Source organism: Canis lupus, chromosome 21 (assembly GCF_011100685.1).
Source record: "Canis lupus familiaris isolate Mischka breed German Shepherd chromosome 21, alternate assembly UU_Cfam_GSD_1.0, whole genome shotgun sequence".
NCBI lineage: Eukaryota > Metazoa > Chordata > Mammalia > Carnivora > Canidae > Canis > Canis lupus.
In genome coordinates, this window is record NC_049242.1 from 32,492,762 (window position 1) to 32,514,787 (window position 22,026).

Genomic DNA, 22,026 nt, shown 5'->3' on the forward strand with positions numbered 1-22,026 from the left:
AGAAGTAATAAAAGCTAATATTATGAACTCTTAATGTATCAAGAGTGTCACATGCATTATTTCATTTAATCCCTGGTTGCTACCATCATTATTCCCATTTTACAGATGAGGAAACTGAGGCCAAGAGGTTTGTCCAAGGTCATAAAACTTATAAATAGTGAAGTCAGGATTTGAATACAGGCAGCCTCCATCGGAGCTTGTGCTTTTATTATTATTTTTTAAAGATTTTATTTCTTTTTTCATGAGAGACAGAGAGAGAGAGAGAGGCAGAGACACAGGCAGAAGGAAAAGTAGGCTCCACGCAGGGAGCCTGATGTGAGACTCGATCCTGGGACTCCAGGATCACACCCTGGGCCAAAGGCAGGTGCTAAATGACTGAGCCACCCAGGGATGCCCTGGAGCTTGTGCTTTTAACCGTTATATTTTCAGTGCATGCCAGACTGCAAGGCTTCAATATCAGACTGGAAAAATATGCCTATATAAAAGTTGTGGAAGCTCCACCAAATTTGCACATGATTCACATGGGCTCAGAAAGCTAAGGTTTAATTTGTCAAGAGAAGAAAATTTTTATCCTACTAAAATACCAAGACAACCTGACTCTTTCTCATAGAAATATATCAACATACCACAGTTCAACTGTTTAATTTCAATGTTATTTAAATTCAAACATTTCTTGTCTTTGAAGAACTGCTACATGAATACATTTCATTAATCAAAATAACTTTTTAAAATTTCTAAGCAACCTTGAATTTCTACTTTCTAGACTAAAGTATCTGCTACATGTACCATCACCTGTGACACTGTAAAGGCCATATTTTCAGTCAAGAAAAATTATCATTAAAGAAGACAATCAGAAAAATCTTCCATTTTCACTAAACAAGTACATTCAAGACTGTGTTTGATAAATAATTTAACAATGAATAAGTATCTCCTTTATGAAACAAGAATTCTGTAATGCAAATATACATCCATAATATTTAGTCCCTTCCTCCATGGTTATGGGGGAATGCATTTTAATTATAGATATTCATTTCTCAATTGTTTTCTGAGCTTAACAAATAATGAAAGTATTGTACTACTTATCAGAAATCACTAAGGACATAATGTCAAAAGGCATGCTCCTGCAATAAGCAATGGTCTGCCAAGCATCTCATTTGAAGATGAGTAAATGCTGTCGTAGGAGTTGAAGTCTTGGGTCTACCTGATAGAAGGGATTAAGAACCCACTACGGGGAATTTAGATGGTTACTAAAAACACAAAACATTACCTAGATGTACTCAGCCTTATAAAACATGAGATATATACAAGAGGACATTTCTATCCTCGAAGAACATGATTACCCAAATTAGGCTAAAATTTGGAAATAAAAAGAAAAAAAAAAAAGGACATGGCCAAATGTCAACTATTTGAAGACAAGTCTGAAAAAGTATAGTGTGATAACTTAATCCAAACATGAACAATGAGGAGATGCATACTATATTTTTCCATGATGACCAGGGCATTTGGAACTAAGGATGGTTATTCAGTGAAAGAGAGTGCTTAGTTCAAGTGTTTTGATTTCACTTTCTCTGCTAATCTTCCAAGAGCTCTGCCACTTAACTAAAAAGCATGATTACCCTGGCTTATAAAAAATATAAAATCAGAGCTCTAAATGGATTTATGAGATTCCCCAAAAGAGAGAACAATGATACAACAGAAAACAGAAAACTGCTAGCAGATTTCCACTTAAATTAAAGCCAAATTTCAAAAATTTTAATGGAAAAAAGAATTTCCTTAATTTAGTAGGTATAAATTATTTATATTATCACATCAAACTGTTCATATAATCTAATTTTAACAAACAAAATTTTCCCCATGGGAACTATTTTAATATTCATAGAATAATTTTAATAAAATTAAAATTTCACTCTTAAGAATATTAATTATTATATGAATCCTGTGTGGACTCAAGAATAAATGGCAAGCTCTATTTTCAGTTATCACTTGAGAACTTTATACTCCACTATTTACTGTTGTTAATGAAGATTTGAAAGAAAGAAGTAATTTCTTAGCACAAGCTCAGCTTCAATATAATTAACAAAGTAATGTACTTTTTTCATAGAAGTCCAAGAAAAAACTTAATATGTTAAATATATGAGAAGTCTTTCATTTAAGGGGTAATATTTTTCAGAAAGCTCTCACACAAGGTAATGTATTCCTCCCAAGACATCACACCTAAAACCTAAGCATGGGAAAGTTCCTTAGAGGCCATGCAGGACAAACTCCTAACCATCTTGCAGGAATTCCTGCTACAGCATTTATAATAAGTAGCTTTCCAGAATCTCCATGAATATTTCCACTAACTGGGAGGTGAGGTTTACTATCCATGGTCCAGCACGTTTTATTGCAGGTGAGCTCTGACTATAGAAAAGTTCTTCCCGCTAATGAGTAGAAATCTATATTCTTAAAATTTCAACCTACCTGGTATAAAATTTATATACCACTGGTTATAGTTTTAGCATCCATAAGCACTTCAAATTCCAATTCTTCTGTTCCCTGGTTGGAAGTAGTAGCTGAGAACAGCATAGTAAGTCCCATCACTCTATGACTCGCAAGGGGAAAGGGAGGGAGGGGGGAAAGGAGGGGTGTGACAGAGCCATGGAAAAGGAGATGGAAGACAACCAACCAAATACTTGGTTCACAAAGGTCAGATTTGGTGATAAACACAGATGTAATCCAAGACTACAAAATATAAAAGATAATGTGAATGTGTGGTGTATGTATAAGTATTTGTGTTTGTATATACATATGTAGATATAGATACATGTGAGTATATATGTGTAATACATATGTCTGAGTGTGTGAGTTGACCCTATATACAGTTGACCCTTGAACAACAGGGGTTTGAACTTTATAGGTCCACTTATACATGGATCTTTTTGGATAAGTACAGCACAGCACTGTAAATGTCTTTTCCTTATGGTTTTCTTAATAACATTTTCTTTTTTTCTAGCCTACTTTATTGTAAAAATACAGCATATAATACATATAACATGCAATATATGTGTTAATTGGGTACTAATGTTATTGGAAAGTTTTTGGTCAACAATAGGCTATTAGTAGTTGAGTTCTGGGGGAGTCAATAGTTATATGCAAATTTTCAACTGCATGGGGGTCAGTGCCCCTAAACCCACTCTGTTTTTCAAGGATCAACTGTATATACATATTTGGTGTAGGTGCATGTGTGTGAGAAGGTGTATATATATATATGTGTGTGTGTGCATATGAATATGTATGTATAATATGCCAAATTGGCTAACAGAAAAATCTTCAAACCGTATTCAATAAGGAAGGCAAACATGGGTTTTTAGGGTACTGTTTTTAACAATATAAAATATACACAGCTGCTAAGCACTTCAAGAGTCATGTACAGACCAAAGAGGAAGAAGGGAAGTCAACACATGTTTATATTATAGTAAAATATGATTATTTCAAAATTTCTGAGTCATTAAATGTTAAACATTATCTAGACATTTGCTATTAAATAGATGAAGTTCTCAACCAGTAAGTCAAAATCAACCAGTAGATCACTCTACTGAGTCTCTTTCTGTTGGTTTCTAGTGGCTCTATTAGCTTGGGAGGGAAAGGTCAGCACAGCACCTTCCCCTGGGTGCAGCTCAGAACCCAACCTGGCAGGCCACCTCTGCATTCTGCCTATGCTAAGCCTCAGAGAGCCAGAAAGTAACAGCTCCTCACAGGGTTCTGGGCTACCCTGAGGTGAACACAGCCCCCACTGGCAGGACATTTAATTACTGAGAAAGAATTCAAATATGTTCATTAGATTCCAAGATAAGTAAGAGAACAAACCCATGGAAAAATGTCCCACAAACATAAAACAAAAGAGAAAAGGGTTTGGGTAAATTGTTAGGGTATCTGGTTAGTAGAACACTGTCTGGAATTAATCAAAATGTTACTAAATTTTATTCACCAAAAAGAATAAAGCTCTATTCAGATCTAATAAGGCAAAATGGTAAACCTATATAAACAGTTTTAGTTATCATAAAATTGGAAGCAAATAACTGGATAATGTAATAAATCTTTTTCTATGTAATACATAAACTCATTCCAAATTGTATAACCTGGTAAAGTACAAAAATTATTAATTTTGACCCATGGGCCAAATATTGCACACATCTGTTTTTGTAAATAAAGTTTTATTGGCACATGGCCATACTCATTCATTTGCTGCCTATGCCTATTTTCATATTATAACATCAGAGTTAAGACCTTGTGACACAGACTATTATGGCCCCAAAAAGCCTAACATATTTACTCTCTGTTCCTTTATGGGAACAGTTTGCAACCCCTGCCCTACATAATCAGAGATCTTAAAATAAACATGTAGGCTACAGTGCTAAATCATGATAGTCTCAAGGGAGGAGAAGACTTTACTTGCTTTGTTGTGTAGGTCCTTCTTTAGAAACAAACCACCAACAAAAAAGACAGAGATGCAAAAACTGTAGAGTTGCAATAACTTCTAAGTGTTGTGAGGGTATTTTATAGTTTGGAAAAATGAAACAATTGGTCTCCCTTCTTGCTTTGTTGGTTCCTCCTACCTGTTTTTCCTCCTCTTCATCCGAAGTGCTACTATTATCCTGGACATTTCCGCTGGGCCCGCTGGATTGATAACCTTTGAACTTTTCTTGAATGGACCAGTTGTTCTTCTCATCTGCCATGTTTTCCTCATCACTTTCTGGGTTATTTTTCCATTCTTTCATCATTTCTAACACATTAGTTGGTCTTGCTGAGGAAAGCATATTGCCCTAATATTAACAATGAATTTTCAGTGTTAAAAACAGTTTAGAAAATTGAAAAGATTTTTACATCTTCTAGTACTATATTTTCCCAAATTCAGTAAATCATATGGAATGACTATAATGCTGAATAAGCAGCAAAACTTCTGACACCCTTTGGAGCATACTCCCTACACTGACATGGCTCATGCTTCTAGACTGAGATCATATATGACATGTTAGGGTTTTGGGGGAAATATTCAAATTTGAAAGAACAATGCAACATGCTCATGCAAAGGACACTAGACATGGGAATTCCCCGGAATCCAAAGACCCCCTTACAGACCCATTCTTAGAAAACCAACAGGGAAGCAGTAAGAATGAAAAAAGTCACCCCCAGTCTAGTGGGTCCAACACTAACGGCAAGCTTATATAATATCAAAATGTTTAAGTAGGAAAGCTAAACTCATTGAGTAGTTAAACATTGTGCCTAAGAAGATAGTTGATCTGAAAGTTTTTAGTCAACTGGAAAATTTAAATATAAAGTGATCATGATTATAACTGATTCAGCAATATTAATCCCAAATATTGATTTTTATATTAACAATATTTTTCTCAAATATAATATTCCATTAAATGCCAAAAATACATGAATACAGTCTCAAATGGCTCCTCCTAGAGTAGGTATGCCTTAATATTTTTTCTCCTAATTCAGACTAGTAGAGAAAGTTTAGACAAGTTTAGATCACATTTAGATTAAAATGGGAAATTTAGGTGTGGGCACAGCTATGCAGTGATTCTACATTAATTTGGAATGTGGGTGGATTAAACCATTAAGCATCAGTGACATAGAATAGTATGAAACAGTGCACTTTAAGGGCAGCCATCTGAGTACACTGTTGAGGAGTTGTAGAGTTTAATATTTTTGTGGTTAAAGACATAGACACACATTAAGTATGGAAAGGTAATAACTGAGGCTCATTATGCAATTAATTCCTTGTGGTTCTTCTATTTCATCATGTTTTGAGAAGTTCTACATTCTTACCACTTTCATAACATCATGCTTTTGGTTACACTCTACTCATAGTATCCTCTACCAGTACACTCCCAGAATGCCCTTACCATGCCTTCTGCCAACCAATAGCATACATTTCCTCCAAGGCAGAATTTGAGAGTCATCTCTGTCAAGCATCTCAGAACTTCAAAAGTTGTTGTCAATTTAAACTTAGATGAAGTATAGATGGAGTCTCAGAGACCATAAAAGAATTGGAATTGTCTAGAATGGTAGAGTCTCTGATCTCTCATCTGAAAGAGTTCTAGCCTCCAGGACTTTGCCAATAGCCCTGCTTGATCCCTATGATCCATCTAGCCTCTATTACAACTTTCTGGTTTCATCCTGACCTTTAACCATAATTTTCATGTAATCACAATATCCAGGCTCCTCGAATGCTAGTACACAAAACTCTGCCTCAGCATGATTCTTTCACTAGCAGACAATCTGATATTATCTATGTCTGTATTTCCAGTCCACAAATGCTCTTCCCTAATAAACTTTCTATAATTCGTTGAAGACGGTAGTAGTCACTAGTGCTGCTCACCTAACACTCCTTTCTTCTAGGCATGTTATAGAATTCTGCATCTCTATCCCTTTTGGGATAGGATTATGTGACTTGTTTTGGCCTGTGAAATGTTATTGGAAATAGTATATATCACTTTTGGGTGGAAACTATAAGAGACAGCGTGCAATTTATCATGTTCCCAATTCCTACCTTAGTAACTATAGAAGCATAGAGATGGAGCCTCCCTCAGCCTGGGTCCCTGAGTGAGGACAAAGTAAAAAAAAAGCCTCCTCCCCTCCTCCCAGCCAATGTCTGATGGAAAGCATCGAGACCACTGAGGTTTGGGGGTCATTTTTAATCAAAGCATAATTTGGCCTATCCTGATATAAACAGCAAATTAAACATTTGCATTCTTAAGTCACTTCCAGAAAGCCTTAAAATGAGTGAGCTTGGGCAGCCCCAGTGGCTAAGTGGTTTGGCATTGCCTTCGGCCCAGGGCGTGATCCTGGACACCAGGGATCGAGTCCCACGTCAGACTCCTTGCGAGCCTGCTTCTCCCTCTGCCTGTCTCTCTCTCTCTCTCTGTCTCTAATAAATAAATTTTAAAAACTTAAAGAAAAAAGAGTGAGCCCACTATACAACCAGCATACCCAACAAAATTGTACAGAAATCACACCCCATCAGTACCATCTGATAGCCCATTTATTTGGGCAGTCCTTACTTTGCACAGCATATATCAATATATGAATTTCAATCATCATAACTTAGATAAATAGTATCAGTCCCCAAACAACACAGTTCAAATTTCAGTCATCATGGTAAACTAACAATAATTACATAAAGTTCAAATTTCCCTGCTAGCTCTTCAAGCCACAATCACTATGTAAATTATAGATTGTATGGTGATCAGTGGCAAAACATGTCACTTCTTTCACAGTCTGTTGGTGATGGGACACTAGGCATCTGCTATTCAATTCACACACAGGCAGCAAACTATGCAGTTGTGTTGCCTCCTTGCCTCCCCAGGAATTTGCCAGCTAAGATGAAAGGGCAGCAAATAAGTTAAAAGTGATCATGCTGGAAGTGAAATATTTAAATCAAATGTCAATAGAGTAATAAAAGAAGTAGTTGACCTTGGAAACAGTGACACTGCCACCATTTGAGAGAACCTAGATGTTTAACCAAAGGAACTTGGCAAAGGCAAATTTATAAACATAAATGAGAAGTGGTGTGCAGAAAGGACAGAGGTGCTCCAGAGAAAGCCATGCTTGCAAAGAAGGTGACATTTGAATACTTTTCAAAGATAATTCATTACACTGAAAGCACAAAGGATAAAATGTTGGAAGCCGATCCAAACTTAGAAAATAGTATTATATAACTCAGCAAAGCATAAAAAAGATGCTCCTCTCCATATTGTAAGTTATGTGACAAGCAAAAGAAGGTAAGCACTGTTTAAGCTAATTTTGATTAAGTTTTTATTGAAAAAATAAGATACTTTCATTCTTGATATTTCTAATGTTTTAATTTACAACATACTAAGAAAAATATGTTTTTCTTTTGTTTCATTTTCTAAGTATTATAACCAACAGTTAGTTTTCATCATTTAACAAAAAAAATTAGGGACACCTAGGTGGCTCAGTGGTTGAGCACCTGCCTTTGGCTCAGGTTGTGATCCCGGTGGTCCTGGGATAGGGTCCCACATTGAGCTCCCCACAAGGGACCTGCTTCTCCTTCTGCCTATGTTTCTGCCTGTCTCTCTGTGTCTCTCATGAATAAGTAGATAAAAAATCTAAAAAAAAATTTTTAAGGGCATGGAACAATTATAATTTCCCCCAATGATTATTAAGATCGCTTTGCAGTTTCAACCTGCATTGTTATTCTTTATGGTCTTGCACTACTATACAAAGCAAGGATTCTCTGTATTATCTTGAATCTGCATCTCTAGCGAGTTTTCAAATGCTTGTAATACACTAAGAGCTTGATGACTGATACTCTATATACCTAAAGTAGAGTGCCTTTGTACTCAAAGAAATGATCCTATTTCTCATTCAAAGAGACTGTGAAGAGGAGAAAGGATTCAGAATAGGACATTATCCCCTAAGAAATACCCTACTATTTAGAAATCCTTAACTCTTTGCTTCCTACATTCATGTGTGATATCAAACAGGGTACAAATGGTGATACCAATTTCAGACTTTCCCTGCTGTCTAAATCCAGTCAATAACTTACTAGACTACTCCCTTCTTGCTTGCCAGTGGCTGGAGGAGGAATTCCATCAAATGCTTGGACTGACCAATGAATAGGTGGCCCAGGACTATGTGACATGAGATTTCTAGGCTCAACAGAAATTACAAATGAACCAACCAACAAAAATGGGCAGAATTGTTAAGACAGACACTGCCATTTCACTATCTGAATTCTCTTTACTGGCTATAATCAGGGGTCAGACATTGAACTCAACAATTGTGAAGTAGTAAATGGCAAGAAGGCAGCAGTAACAGGCCAATAATCTGAGGCTTTCAATAGTAGAACAGCAACCTTGGTTACTAAACTCTTCCTCTTGTTTAACTAATGGATGGCTGAGGCTATTTTATTTTGAAAAATAGAAAAATGAATACTCATGGAGAAGCAGCATTGGCAAAAAATTAGATTTGGATGTAATACCTTAGTATTAAATGGAGACCACAATTGGAGACCTAAATATAGGTCCCTCTCTAGCATACTTTGCCTTTTCAAGGACTATGACTATCAGTATTTTATAAACAATATAAGTATTTAATGAGTATTTTTGAATGAACCAAAAAATGAATGATATTTATGAGCTGGAATGAGGTGGTATGACACATAAAATTGGCAGAGCTACAGGTGCTTGGGTGGCTCAGTTGGTTAAGCACCTGCCTCCATCTCAGGTCATGATCTCAGGGTCCTGGGATCGAACCCCATGTTGGGCTCCCTGCTCAGTGGGCAGCCTGCTTCTCCCTCTCCCTCTGTCCCTCCTCTCCCTCTGCTCTTCCTCTTGCTTGTGCTCTCTCTCTCTGTCAAATAAATATATAAATAAATATAAGTAAATAAATAAATAAGCAAAGCTAAAAGGAAACATTCTAGATCTTTAGCTTTTCGTTATTTCTACTTTTTGTAAATAGCCAGAACTCTTCATTTTGTAATGTTCCTCAGAGTAAGTTTGTTTTGTTTTTGTTTTTTCCCTTGAGTATAGTTGACACCTAGGAATAAAATTTTTCATTAGGAAAATGGAATAGTCACTTTATTTTTAAAAACATAAAAGGATGTTCAACTTCACAAAATTAAGAAAACCCAAATCAAAACAATGGGATGCCAATTTTCACTTAATAGATGGATGTAAATTTAAGTTAGAGAATACTGTGTGTTGGTGAGGGCGTGGGGAAATAAGCTTTCTCATTTACTTGCTTTTTATGAGAGGGTAAATTAGCAAAAACCTAACAAAATGTATAATGCATATTCTCTTTGACCAGTAAGAGTCCACTGTGAAGAATTTATCTGATAACACAGCATGCAAACATATATTTGTAAAACATTTGTTGCACCACTGCTGTAACAGAAACAATCTGAAACAATTTAAATGTTCCATATTCATAGGATATTTAGAAAATAATAGTGTATCCATAATTTGGGATACAATACTACTTTTTTAAAAATAAGAAAATATTTCCTAGACATATTAGGTAGAAAAGAACAGCTTGCATATGAACCCACTTGTGTAAGGTATATACATAAAAATGTATGGAGCTTTTTTGAAAGAATGTGTATAGGGGTGCCTGGGTGGCTCAGTTGGCTAAGCATCTGCCTTTGGTTCAGGTCATGACTCCAGGGTGCTGGGATGGAGCCCTGCATAGGGCTCTCTGCTCAGCAGGGAGCCTGCTTCCCCTGACCCTCTGCTGCTCTCCCTACTTGTGCTCTCTCACTATCTCTCTGTCAAGTTAATAAATAAAATCTTAAAAAAAAAAAGAGAATGTATAGAGACTTAATGGCTATCTTTAGTAAGAGGGAATGAGGGAATGGAGGAAGAAAAGTTATTCTTCCTTTTTTGTTTACCATTTGAATTATTTACCATAGATAATCTCGGCTATTACCTTTACATGACTAGTAATTAATTGTAAATTACAGTAGGAAGAGAAATAATGTAGAGTGCAGGTCCCCACGTGAACTGATAGCACCCAGTAAAACCACCCAACTCACCCTACTGGGCCTTGATGAGTCCAAGGTGGCAGCATATCAAGGTAATAATGACCACTCAAGTAAACAACTGCATGCCACTTTAACATTTTTCCTACAAGTCATCTTGGTGATTTCCTTTTACAAGTGTAGCAACTATATGAATATACAACGTTAGTGTTGATATTCCTGTTCTTCAGGGGGAAGCAGGCTGAGAAATTTAGTAATTAACCCAATTCCAGAAGTATTTCCAATTGTCTGCCAAGAATTTCCAGCCAGAGGTGTTGTGGAGCCTTCTCAATACTGTATTCTATATTCAAAAGTTGCTAAGATAGTAGATCTCAAAAGTTTCCATCAAAAGAAAAAAAATTGTAACTATGTGAGCTGATGGATGCTTTAACTGTGCTACTCATCTCACAATATATATATATGTCAAACCATTATGTTTTATGCCTGAAATACAACATTATACAGTTATATCTTAATAAAGCTGGAAAAAGTTTTAAAAATTCAATATATTCCAAACCAACATTCTTCAAACTGTGTACATCTGGCTGTACATGAAGACTTTCAAAGGGATGTGTCGGCAAGGATAGAGTTTGCTGGGAATCCATTTCAAGATCCCCAATTTCCAATGATCTATTCTTTTTCAAAAGTCATCCCCTTGAGCAAAGATTTGCAGTAATCCTTTTGATGTTCTTTTTCTTAAGTCAGCTTTTTCTAATTCTTGTTATTGTATATATTATTTATTTGTGTGTCACAGATGCTCACTGATCTAAAATAATGAACTCCTACATAGGGGGATCCCTGGGTGGCTCAGCGGTTTAAGCACCTGCCTTCAGCCCAGGGCATGATCCTGGAGTCCCGGGATCGAGTCCCACATCAGGCTCCCTGCATGGGGCCTGCTTCTCCCTCTGCCTATGTCTCTGCCTCTCTCTCCCTCTCTCTCCCTCTCTCTGTGTATCTCATGAATAAATAAATAAAATCTTTAAAAAAAAATGAACTCCTACATATCAATAAGTAAAAGACATAAAACCAAATAGAAAAATCAGGGGAAAAAAAAACTGAACAAGTGTTTCACAAAAGAAGATATCCAAAAGGCCAATAAGCATAAATAAAGGTGATCAATTTCATTTGTCATTCAGAAAACGCAGATTAAAACCACAGTGAGATGCTAAAACATATCCACCAGAGTATCCAAATTAAAAATACTGATAATAACAGACATTAGAGCAGATGAGGAGCCAAACTAGAACTCACACATTGGTGTCGAATGGTACAATCACTCTGGGAAAGGAAACAATGGAACTTTCTGGTTGGGATAGAAATGTTCCATATTTTGTTCTGGGTGGTAGTTACACAGATACATACACATACAAAGATTCATCAGGCTATATACTTAAAATCAGTGTATTTTATAGTGAGATTATATCTTAACAAAACTATGATGAGCTTAAAGATAAATTTCATAGCTTCATAGGTATTACTACATGTAGTTTAATCACTTTCACTGCTATATAATATTCCATTGTTAGACCATACTAGACTTTATTCATTTATTGAAGTCTTCTTCAATGTTTTCCAATAAAATGTCAAAACTTTACCCAAAGATGTCTTAGAAATCTTATGTTAGATTCATTCCTGGATATTCTATATTCTTGGATACTGCTTTACATGTCTTTATTTTTATTACATTTTCTGTTGTTGGTTGCTTGTGAATAGAAATGTAATTGACCTTTGTACACCAATCTTTTTTTCTAGCTTTATTGAGATAGAATTGACATGTGACAACACTGTGTAAGTTTAAGGCGTAGATGTGTTGATTGATACACTTCTATACTAATATACTGCTGACCCTTGAACAATGAGATTGAACTGTGTGGGTCCACTTATACGCAGATTTTTTTTTTTTTTGGTAAATACAGTACAGAACTATAAATGTATTTTCTCTTATTTATGATTTTCTCAATAACATTTTCTTTTCTCTAGCTTACTGTATTGAAAAATATAGCATATGGTACATATAACATAAAAAATATGTGTTAATTGACTACTCATGTTATCAGTGAGGCTTCGGTCAACAGCAGGCTATTATTAGTTAAGTTTCTGGGAAGTCAGTTATAAGTGGCCTTTCCACTGCACAGGAGGTCAATACCCCTAACCTCCATGTTGTTCAAGGATCAAATATATATCAATACTAAATCCAGCTATCTTACTCAAGTAGCTTTCTTATTATTTCCAATAATATGTCTAATAATCTGTATATTATAATAAAAAATAAAAGTTTTATTTCTGCTTTCCAATTTCCACACCTTTAATTTCTTTTCCTTGTTTCAAGTTAACTAAGAACAACAATGCTGGAAAAAAATATTGAAAGCTAACTTCCTTGACTAGCACTTTATTTTAAAGGAAGTTCTCATATTTCCTTTTTAGAATGATATTTGCTATAACCTTTATATCAGGTTAGAGAAATTTTCTTCTATTCCTAATTAAATTATGAATGTACATTGAGTCTTCTAAGTGTTTCCTTTGAAATCATCACATGCTTTTCCTCCTTTAATATGTTAATGTGGGAATTTATATTTATAGACGTTTTTCTTTCTTTTAATTTTTTTTTTATTTATGATAGTCACACACGCACAGAGAGAGAGAGAGAGGCAGAGACATAGGCAGAGGGAGAAGCAGGCTCCATGCACCGGGAGCCCGACGTGGGATTCAATCCCGGGTCTCCAGGATCGCGCCCTGGGCCAAAGGCAGGCGCTAAACCGCTGCGCCACCCAGGGATCCCTATAGACGTTTTTCTAAAATTAAACCATCATTGTATAGTTAGCAAAAATCCAAGTTGGTGATGATGTATTATCTTCTATATACAACATTGGATCCGCTTTGCTAATATTTTGTTTAAGATTTTACATCTATATTAATAAGTGAAATGGGTCATTTTCCTTTATCAAAGGTTTAGTTTTCAGTGGTCTAATTTTGTTATACTATAGTATACAGAGTTATAATAGACTTTTTGAATAAGTTAAGAAAAACTCCCTCTTGGGGGTGGGAGGTGATTTAAAATTTGAGATGAAAATCTTGTAGGACTAATCTGTAAAATCATCTGGGCCTGGTGTTTTCCTTATGGAAGATCTTATTTTAATTATATATATATAATATATATATATAATTTTAACAACACAATCAAAACCTTATCCCAGTAGATGCATATATAATTCTACACCCAACATATAGTTTATATATATATAAATAAAGTTTTTTATACTTTATATAAAAAAACTATACATATATATTATATATATATATATATTTAAAGTTTTTACTTTTAATTCCAGTATAGTTAACATACAGTGTTATATTAGTTTTAAGTGTACAATACAGTGATTCAGCACTTCCATATATTACCCGGTGCTCATCATAAGTGTACTCTTAATGCCCATCATCCCATCATCTTCCTTATGGAGGATTTTTAAACTACTACTTCAATTTCTTTAATAATTATAAGATCATTTCAAGTTTTCCACTTATCCTTGAGAGTTTTATGAAGCTGTAAGAAATTTTGTCCATTTGGCCAAAGTTTTCAGATTTATTACTATACAGTTGTTGGTAGGATTCCCTTGTCTTTTAAATTTCTTATCTTTTAAATCTTAACCCTTTTCTGTGCTTTATCTGTGGCTGTATTCTCTTTTTCATATATAATATTCTTTTTGTCTTCTTTCTTTCTTGATTACTTTTGCCAAAGTTTTCTCTATTTGTTGGTCTTTCCAAAGATTCAAATATTGGTCTTGTTATCTTCTCCTCTCTACTTTGCCTTCTATTTAGTTTATTTTCACTTAGATTTTTTTCTTATTCCTTTATTTTATATTCTGCTGGATTTCTTTCCTGAAGTTTTAAGTTGGATAGGTAGTTAATTAATTTTTAACCTTTTTTCTTTTCTAACATAAATATTTTAGGCTAAAAAATTCTGCTGAAATATACTTCCCAGCATCTTACAAGTTTTGACATGTTGTATTTTCTTAGTCATTCAGTTCTAGGGATTTTGGATTTTTTTTTCTTGTATTCATTCTCTAACCCAAGACTCCTCTAGAAGCATGTGATATGATTTCCAAACACATGCAGATGTTTAATCTAACTGCTATTGACTTCTAACGTGTTGTGTATTGTTAGAGAACATGATCTGTGTGGAATTCATTGAAGCTTGTTTGCTTCATGGACTAGCATAAGATCAATCTTGATAAATGTTCCACATGGGCTTAAGAAAACTATATGTCCTCCAATTGTTGGGTGTAGAATTATATATGCATCTACTAGGATAAGGTTTTGATTGTGTTGTTAAAATCTCCATACCTTTGTTTCTGTTTTCATTTGCTTTACATTATCAGCAGTTGAGAGCAGTGCATAAAAATCTCCCACTATGATGTGAATTTGCCAATTTCTCCATGTAATTTTGTCAACTTCTGATATACCATTTCTCAGGTTATTTTGGACTATCTATTCTAAATGCTCCTAATGGTGTCTGAAACTTGGCCTGTGATCTCATCTTCCCCAGGGAGTACTGGCTCCTTGGGAGGACGGGATACAGTTCTAAGGCCAGATCAAGGCCTTCAGCCCAGGAGTTCAAGGAAGAATAAAGGGTAAGAACCTCAGGCACCAAAAACCTGCCCCCTCCAAGTTACCCCTCAGCCCAGGGTTTCATCCTTATCAACCTTCTCTCAGGAGAAGGCATCTTAGGAGGAGGCACTCCTAAAAGTACAACCCACCAGTCCCAGTGTTTAGAGTTCAACAGGTAAAGAGTCAATGACAAAAACCAGTCAATTCCTATCCACTTTCCTTAGCTTCTCATTCATAATAGGACTTCAGTGCTACTCTGATTTTATTTCTTCAGACCCCTGTGAGGAGAAAGGCATCAATGTCCCAAGGCAAAAGAAGATAAGCAAAAGGGGAACTTTGGTTTTTTTGTCTTCCTATTTTAACATCCTGTCCTGGCTCCTGGCTGTCACCTCACCCACCATACGTGCCAACTCAAAATAAATCCTTTATCTTCCCAAAGATTTCTCATACTTTTATCTGAATCCTGGTATCATGAGATTTTTCTCTAAAGTTATTCTAGGTTTAATCATCAGAGACGATGCTGTAGTCTGTGCTAATTCAGCATCTTGGCAGGAACCAGAGTCTTCTCTAACAGGCCTTTCCCTCAGTGGTTTCTGACAATTAACTCAGACAGATTTAAAGAACTGAGCTTCAACGTGGATGGAACTGGAGGGTATTATGCTGAGTGAAGTAAGTCAGTCGGAGAAGGACAAACATTATATGTTCTCATTCATTTGGAGAATATAAATAATAGTGAAAGGGAATATAAGGGAAGGGAGAAGAAATGTGTGGGAAATATCAGAAAGGGAGACAGAACATAAAGACTCCTAACTCTGGGAAATGAACTAGGGGTGGTGGAAGGGGAGGGGGGTCGGGGGTGGGGGTGAATGGGTGACGGGCACTGGGGGTTATTCTGTATGTTAGTAAATTGAACACGAATAAAAAATAAATTAAAAAAAATAAATAAAAAATAAAGAACTGAAGGACACTGCTATGTTGAAACTCCTTCCCTTCTCATCTACTTATTTATTTAGGGTTCTCAGTGCCTATATCTTTAAAAACAAAAACATCAATATAATTGATGCTAAATGCTATCTCTTTCTAACAATAAGTAATATTCAATCATGGATGAATAAACTATTTGGGAGGGGGTGGGATGTAGCCCTATACATCCACTAAAGAGATGCATTTCCAATATAATTGTACTTGTGATACTTAATAATTATAACAAATTATAATAATGTTCTCTTGATCAATTACATACTAATAATCATAATGATAAGTCATTGTTAAATAATTTTTAAACATTTAGAATCTTAAAATCACAGGAAATAAAAACAAAATTTAAATATGTATTTGAGGGATCCCTGGGTGGCGCAGCGGTTTGGCGCCTGCCTTTGGCCCAGGGCGCGATCCTGGAGACCCGGGATCGAGTCCCACGTTGGGCTCCCGGTGCATGGAGCCTGCTTCTCCCTCTGCCTGTGTCTCTGCCTCTCTCTCTCTCTGTGACTATCATGAATAAATAAATAAAATCTTTAAAAAAATAAAAAAAATAAAAAAAAATAAATATGTATTTGAACCTTTTTTTTTGCAATATGAGATAAATGATAGGATGATTAATAAAACCCTTTCAAGCAAAAATAAATATTAGGATAAAATTCTGTGAAAGATGTAAAATAGAAACAGAAATCCAAAGAAAAGAATGAATAACCTATAGTTTCTGTTAAAGAAGAGATTGTTCATAAGTTTTTACAAATAGATAATGTCCTATTCATGTAAAAACAATACTAATTTTATGTTTAATTATCAATATTTACAAAATATGGGAAATTATATCCTTTGCAATTAATTAAATTTAGGATGAAAAAATTTTAAACTTAATACACTAGGAGATTCACCATTTTTTAAAAATATTCTTTTTGGATTATTCAAGCATAAAAATGTAAATATAATGTTTACATTTATAAAAAAAAGTCACACTCTTTTTCTAATCTATGAAACCAGAAATTGTCTAGACTTTCTTTTTGTTTTATATCACTTCCCCAGGCACCTAAACAAACAGTTTGATTCCTTGTACTCTTTTATCTAACATTTCTACTTAGTTGAAAACTTGTGTTGATTCTCTTCTGAATGTCTGATTTGTCCCTTCCTCTCTGTTCCACTCTCTTTGCCCGAGTTCCAATCTTCATCATCTCACTCAAGTCCTATTTCAGTGCTCTAACTTTCTTTTTAGGATTCATTTATTTATTTGAGAGAGAGAGAGAGAGAGAGAGAGGGAGAGTGCACAAGTATGCATGTGCACATGGTGGGGAGGGGAGGAGGGAGAAGACAGAGAATCTCAAGCAGACTCCCCACTGGGTGTGGAGCCCAACTCAGGACTCAATCCCATGACCCTGAGATCATGTCCTGATCTAAAATCAAGAATCAGATGCTCAACTGACTGAGCTACCCAGGCACCCCAAAGCTCCGGCTGTTGTTTGCCACCAAGCAAGATGCACCACATACACTGTTGTCAGATTATTCTTCCTGAAGTTCTTTCTTGCCAGCAATACATCTACCAGGCTACTAACTGATGGAGCTGAGCTGCAAGGAGTCTCAGACACTTGCTGCTTATCCCCAACCTGCTCCAGTACCCATCCTGCTTCCACTCAGACCCTGACTCCTAGTTTACTATCTCCCCAACAAGATCCTGTTTCTGCCATGTGTGTAAGGCTCCCTCAAGACCTTCAACTCAAATTTATTCCTAGGGGGCAGCCCGGCTGGCTCAGTGGTTTAGCACTGCCTTCAGCCCAGGGTGTGATCCTGGAGACCCCGGATCAAGTCCCTGCATGGAGCCTGCTTCTCCCTCTGCCTGTGTCTCTGCCTCTCTCTCTCTCTCTCTCTGTGTGTGTGTGTGTATGTGTCTCATGAATAAATAAATAAAATATTTTTTAAAAAATTTATTCTTAGGGCTTTTCCAGCTTCTTACTCTCTCAGCTAGGACACTCCATTAGAATAGGTGTTCTCTCCTCAGAATCTAACCCACAGAACTCATTCAAGTCTACCCAAATCACTCTGTAAGGGTCAGAGGGACAAAGGAAAAACTTGCATAGATTCACCTGTGATCAGGGTCCTTCAGTGCCTTCCAGTAGCATCATCGAACAAGCTGAATATAAAGTCTCCTCCAGATAAGTCAAGGTCTAGAGTAAGATAGTTCTAACCTGCCTTTACAGTTTAATTTTCTACTACTTCCCTACATGTCTTCTATGGTTCTAGAAAAACAGAATTACTAATATACTTCATATTCTCTGAATATATTGTACATTTTTAATCTATATATCTTTGTAAAGTTCTTCCAATCTAGAATCCCCATCCTTCTTACCATGACTGTAACACTGCTTTCAACTTTTATCCACTCTTTGAGCCAGATCACATATTACCTTCACTTTAAGTAGTTTTCATAATTCTCTAAAGGGAATGATAGCTCTCTTCTTGAAAATCTAGTACTATTGCTAAATTATACAGTACCACATTATATGGCACTATATAGTACACATTATCACACTGTATTATACCATATATCACTTTATATATAAAAATATATAAAATAGAGTATATTTGTATATTTATAGAACACATTATTATATATTATATATAGTGTATTTTATATATTATATTCACTGCCTATATTTTCACTTAAACCTTCTACTAGTCTATGCACAATCTGTGGGCAGGGACTATGCCAGACTCATTCCTGTGTCTTCCACAGCACATTGTAGTTATTCAGTAAATATTTATTGGATTATTAAGTCTATGAATCACTGAATATGGAATAAATCCCTAAGGTTCCTGGCTCTTGGGTTTCTTTGTAACATAATTTTTATAGAAACCTTCATTAAATAGGAACTTGATGTATTCATACACATATGATAATTCACAATTTAAGAATAACTATAATAAAATAAGAGTCTTAATATATTTAGGATGAAAATATACAGTTGGAAAAAGTGCCTAACAACTAGGCATCAGAAAAGTTTCATTCTCGGGCAGCCCCAGTGGCTCAGTGGTTTAGCACCGCCTTTGGCCCAGGGTGTGATCCTGGAGACCTGGGATTGAGTCCCATGTCGGGCTCGCTGCATGGAGCCTGCTTCTCCCTCTGCCTGTGTCTCTGCCTCTCTCTCTCTCTCTCTCTCTGTGTGTCTCATGAAAAAATAAATAAAATCTTTTAGAAAAAAAAAAGTTTCATTCTCTTGTATAGAAAGTGTATGTTAAGGTTAATGGTCAAAAGCTAACGAACAAAACTCAGATAATAACTTGTAAATTAAGGAAGAAGGGCCTTGTTCACACACTAGGAAAGACCGTTCTGAGATCAGACCCCATGCCTTGATGAAAAGTGCCTTCTAAAAGTGTGACCATAAACTAAAGTACCTTGTACTTTGTGGTAAATTACTTAAGGGGAAAGACCTTGTTTTATTCACTTTTTTGGACCACTAGAATGCCTGATGGATTAAAAATCCAAAGATACTTGTAAAATCAATAAAGATATTTAAATGACCGCTATCCCATTTAAAATAAGCCCCCTTGCAAGACTGATGCACTACAACAATAATTTCCTTCATTTCAAAGAGTGTATATTGTTCTATGACAGCAAGTTACAGCTTTTTAGCCTGGTATTCAGGTTCCTCACAATTCTCTTTCCATTTTTAAGGAAAAGGAATGTATTTTCCACCTCTTTCCTTCAAGCATTTTCTCTGTCAGTCAGATTGAACTTCCTGATGTTATACCTGCTTGCCTCCATCTCTCTGGTCATTTGGCAATTTCTTATGTCATTTATCATCTTCTCTGCATTGTATCTTCTACATAGCCTGTCTCCCTTACCAGGTCATAAGTTCCTTATATCAGAGACCATATCCTATATGTCTTTAATGATATTTTATTTATTACCTAGTACAACTTGGTAGGCACACACACAGACAAAATCTGTCAAAAGAATTACTGAATGTATGAATAGAACCAACAGAACTCAGATCTGGAAACTACTTTAGAACAGCCATAGAAGAAAAATGTTTCCTTAATTTATAGCTGGGTTCTTAAATATAAAGAAGCATTAAAAATATCTAGGAAACTTGTTAAACCTGCAAATTCTTGGTGTTAGTTGTCTTGAGGGGACCAAGAAGCAACTGTAATTGCCTAATAAGATAGAATAAGTTGGCAAATTGAATTTAAATTAAAAAATAATAATAGGATGAAGTAAGCTCCTGAGCCACTGTTGAGACGAAAGAGGACAGAAAGGAAGAAACAGACACAAGAGGATCACAGGCACACTCCTGGCAATGGGAGTCATCATCAAACTCTTCCTTTGTAGGAAAGTCACTTTTTGGCTGGTTTTCCTTACATCTAATCTTCAACTTTTGAAATCAGGATGACAAATGTGTTTATTTTAAGTTCCATTCACTTAAATGTACATAGAGGAACTCTATTTTTCTCAGAACACTTTTCAGGTATATACCATATTTCAAAATGCACAATACATAGGCTGAACCATAAAAACTTTTTATCCAATAAAGCTCTTTGAAAAAATGTCACTACATGTTAGATATCGCAAAAGATAAGCTCTAGTTATAAAGCAGCCAGGTACTGAGAGAAGTAACATATTCTTTTTAGATTATTTCAAACAGAGGATAGGAATTACAGGAAGACTTCAAGTGGTTAGGAAGAAAAGAGTTTTGCCTTTCAGAAGTTTATAAAATGCCAGTATTCTAAACTTCATACACTGAACTCCTTAGGGTAGTCCGATATAGTACACGCTATCTGTCACTTCTCTATCCATTTGGCAAAGACTACATAGAGACAAATGTTACAGAGGCTCAAAAATGGAGACTTCTGGAAAAATGACCAAAGCCAGAAATAAAGTTGTACTAATTAGAAAACAAATAATTAAATGGCCAAACCCGAATGTTGTGTGATGCTGAAAAGAGATAGATTTCTAAGGCACACCATCTGTTTTACAGTTTTTGATTTTGCTGTACTACAAATCTACTCAGAAAAGTTTTGCAATGATCTAGCTGCTAGCTCATTTGCACAATTACTTTAGGCCAGAAATACTTATTGCACAGAATCATTTCAGAGATCAACACATTCACAGAAGAGGGCAGATATAACCCAGCTTCCAGTGAAGACTGGTTTTTTAGCCCTTGAAGGAAAAAATATAATTCAGAAAAATGATTAGAAATTTCCAAAGTAAAACAAGAGACTTGAAAACAGGAGTGATATCACTATAAGTTTCTGATATGTATCTAAATTTACCTGGACCTTCAATGCCACCATCATCCTCCCTGTTGGCCCGTCTAATGGAAACTCTTCATTTCATCTTGACCTCTCAGCAGCATTTACCTGTGAGCTGATTGCTCTCACTTTCTCAAACATTCTTCTCACCTAACTTCACTGGTACCACTCCTCTGGTTTTCTTCTCTCCACATCGTCCATCCCTTCTCAGCCCCCACTGGTGGCTTCTCGTCTTCTGGGTGCTGGGGCCTCTTCTCCTTTCTGTCTGTATTTTCTTCCCATTGTATCTCTTCAGCACATTGACTTTACATGGCATCTATATGCTCATGATTCCCAAATTTATATCTCCAGCTTGGACTTCTCTAGTTGCAGACTCATATATTCAGTTATCTATTTAATATCTCCACTTGGATGCCACATAGGCATCTCAGACTTTGCATATCTAGTATGGAACTCTTAATCCACCACCCTCCACCCAGGAAAAAAACCCTGTTTTTCCCACAGCATTCCACATCTCAGTAAATGGCACCACCATGGCCTGACCAGGCATTACAGCAAAATCTGGAGGTCGTCCTTGATTCCTCCCTTATCCTCACTTATCATCTAAGCCACCACCAAGTCGATTGTACCTAAAAAACATACTGCAT

The 22,026-nt window shown here is 35.8% G+C and overlaps 1 protein-coding gene across 8 annotated transcripts in view; it reads right to left on the minus strand.

Moving 5' to 3' along the window:
• STK33 (serine/threonine kinase 33) overlaps nucleotides 1–22,026 on the minus strand; it is a 147,238-nt gene that overhangs the window by 11,729 nt on the left and 113,483 nt on the right. For 7 of the 8 annotated variants that reach the window (XM_038568976.1, XM_038568977.1, XM_038568974.1 and 4 more), the window contains one exon: nucleotides 4,596–4,802. The exons of the other annotated variant lie outside the window; for it this stretch is intronic. In XM_038568976.1, coding sequence (XP_038424904.1) covers nucleotides 4,596–4,802 — 207 coding nt within the window. The remainder of the gene's footprint in view (nucleotides 1–4,595; nucleotides 4,803–22,026) is intronic. 8 annotated transcript variants of the gene reach the window in all.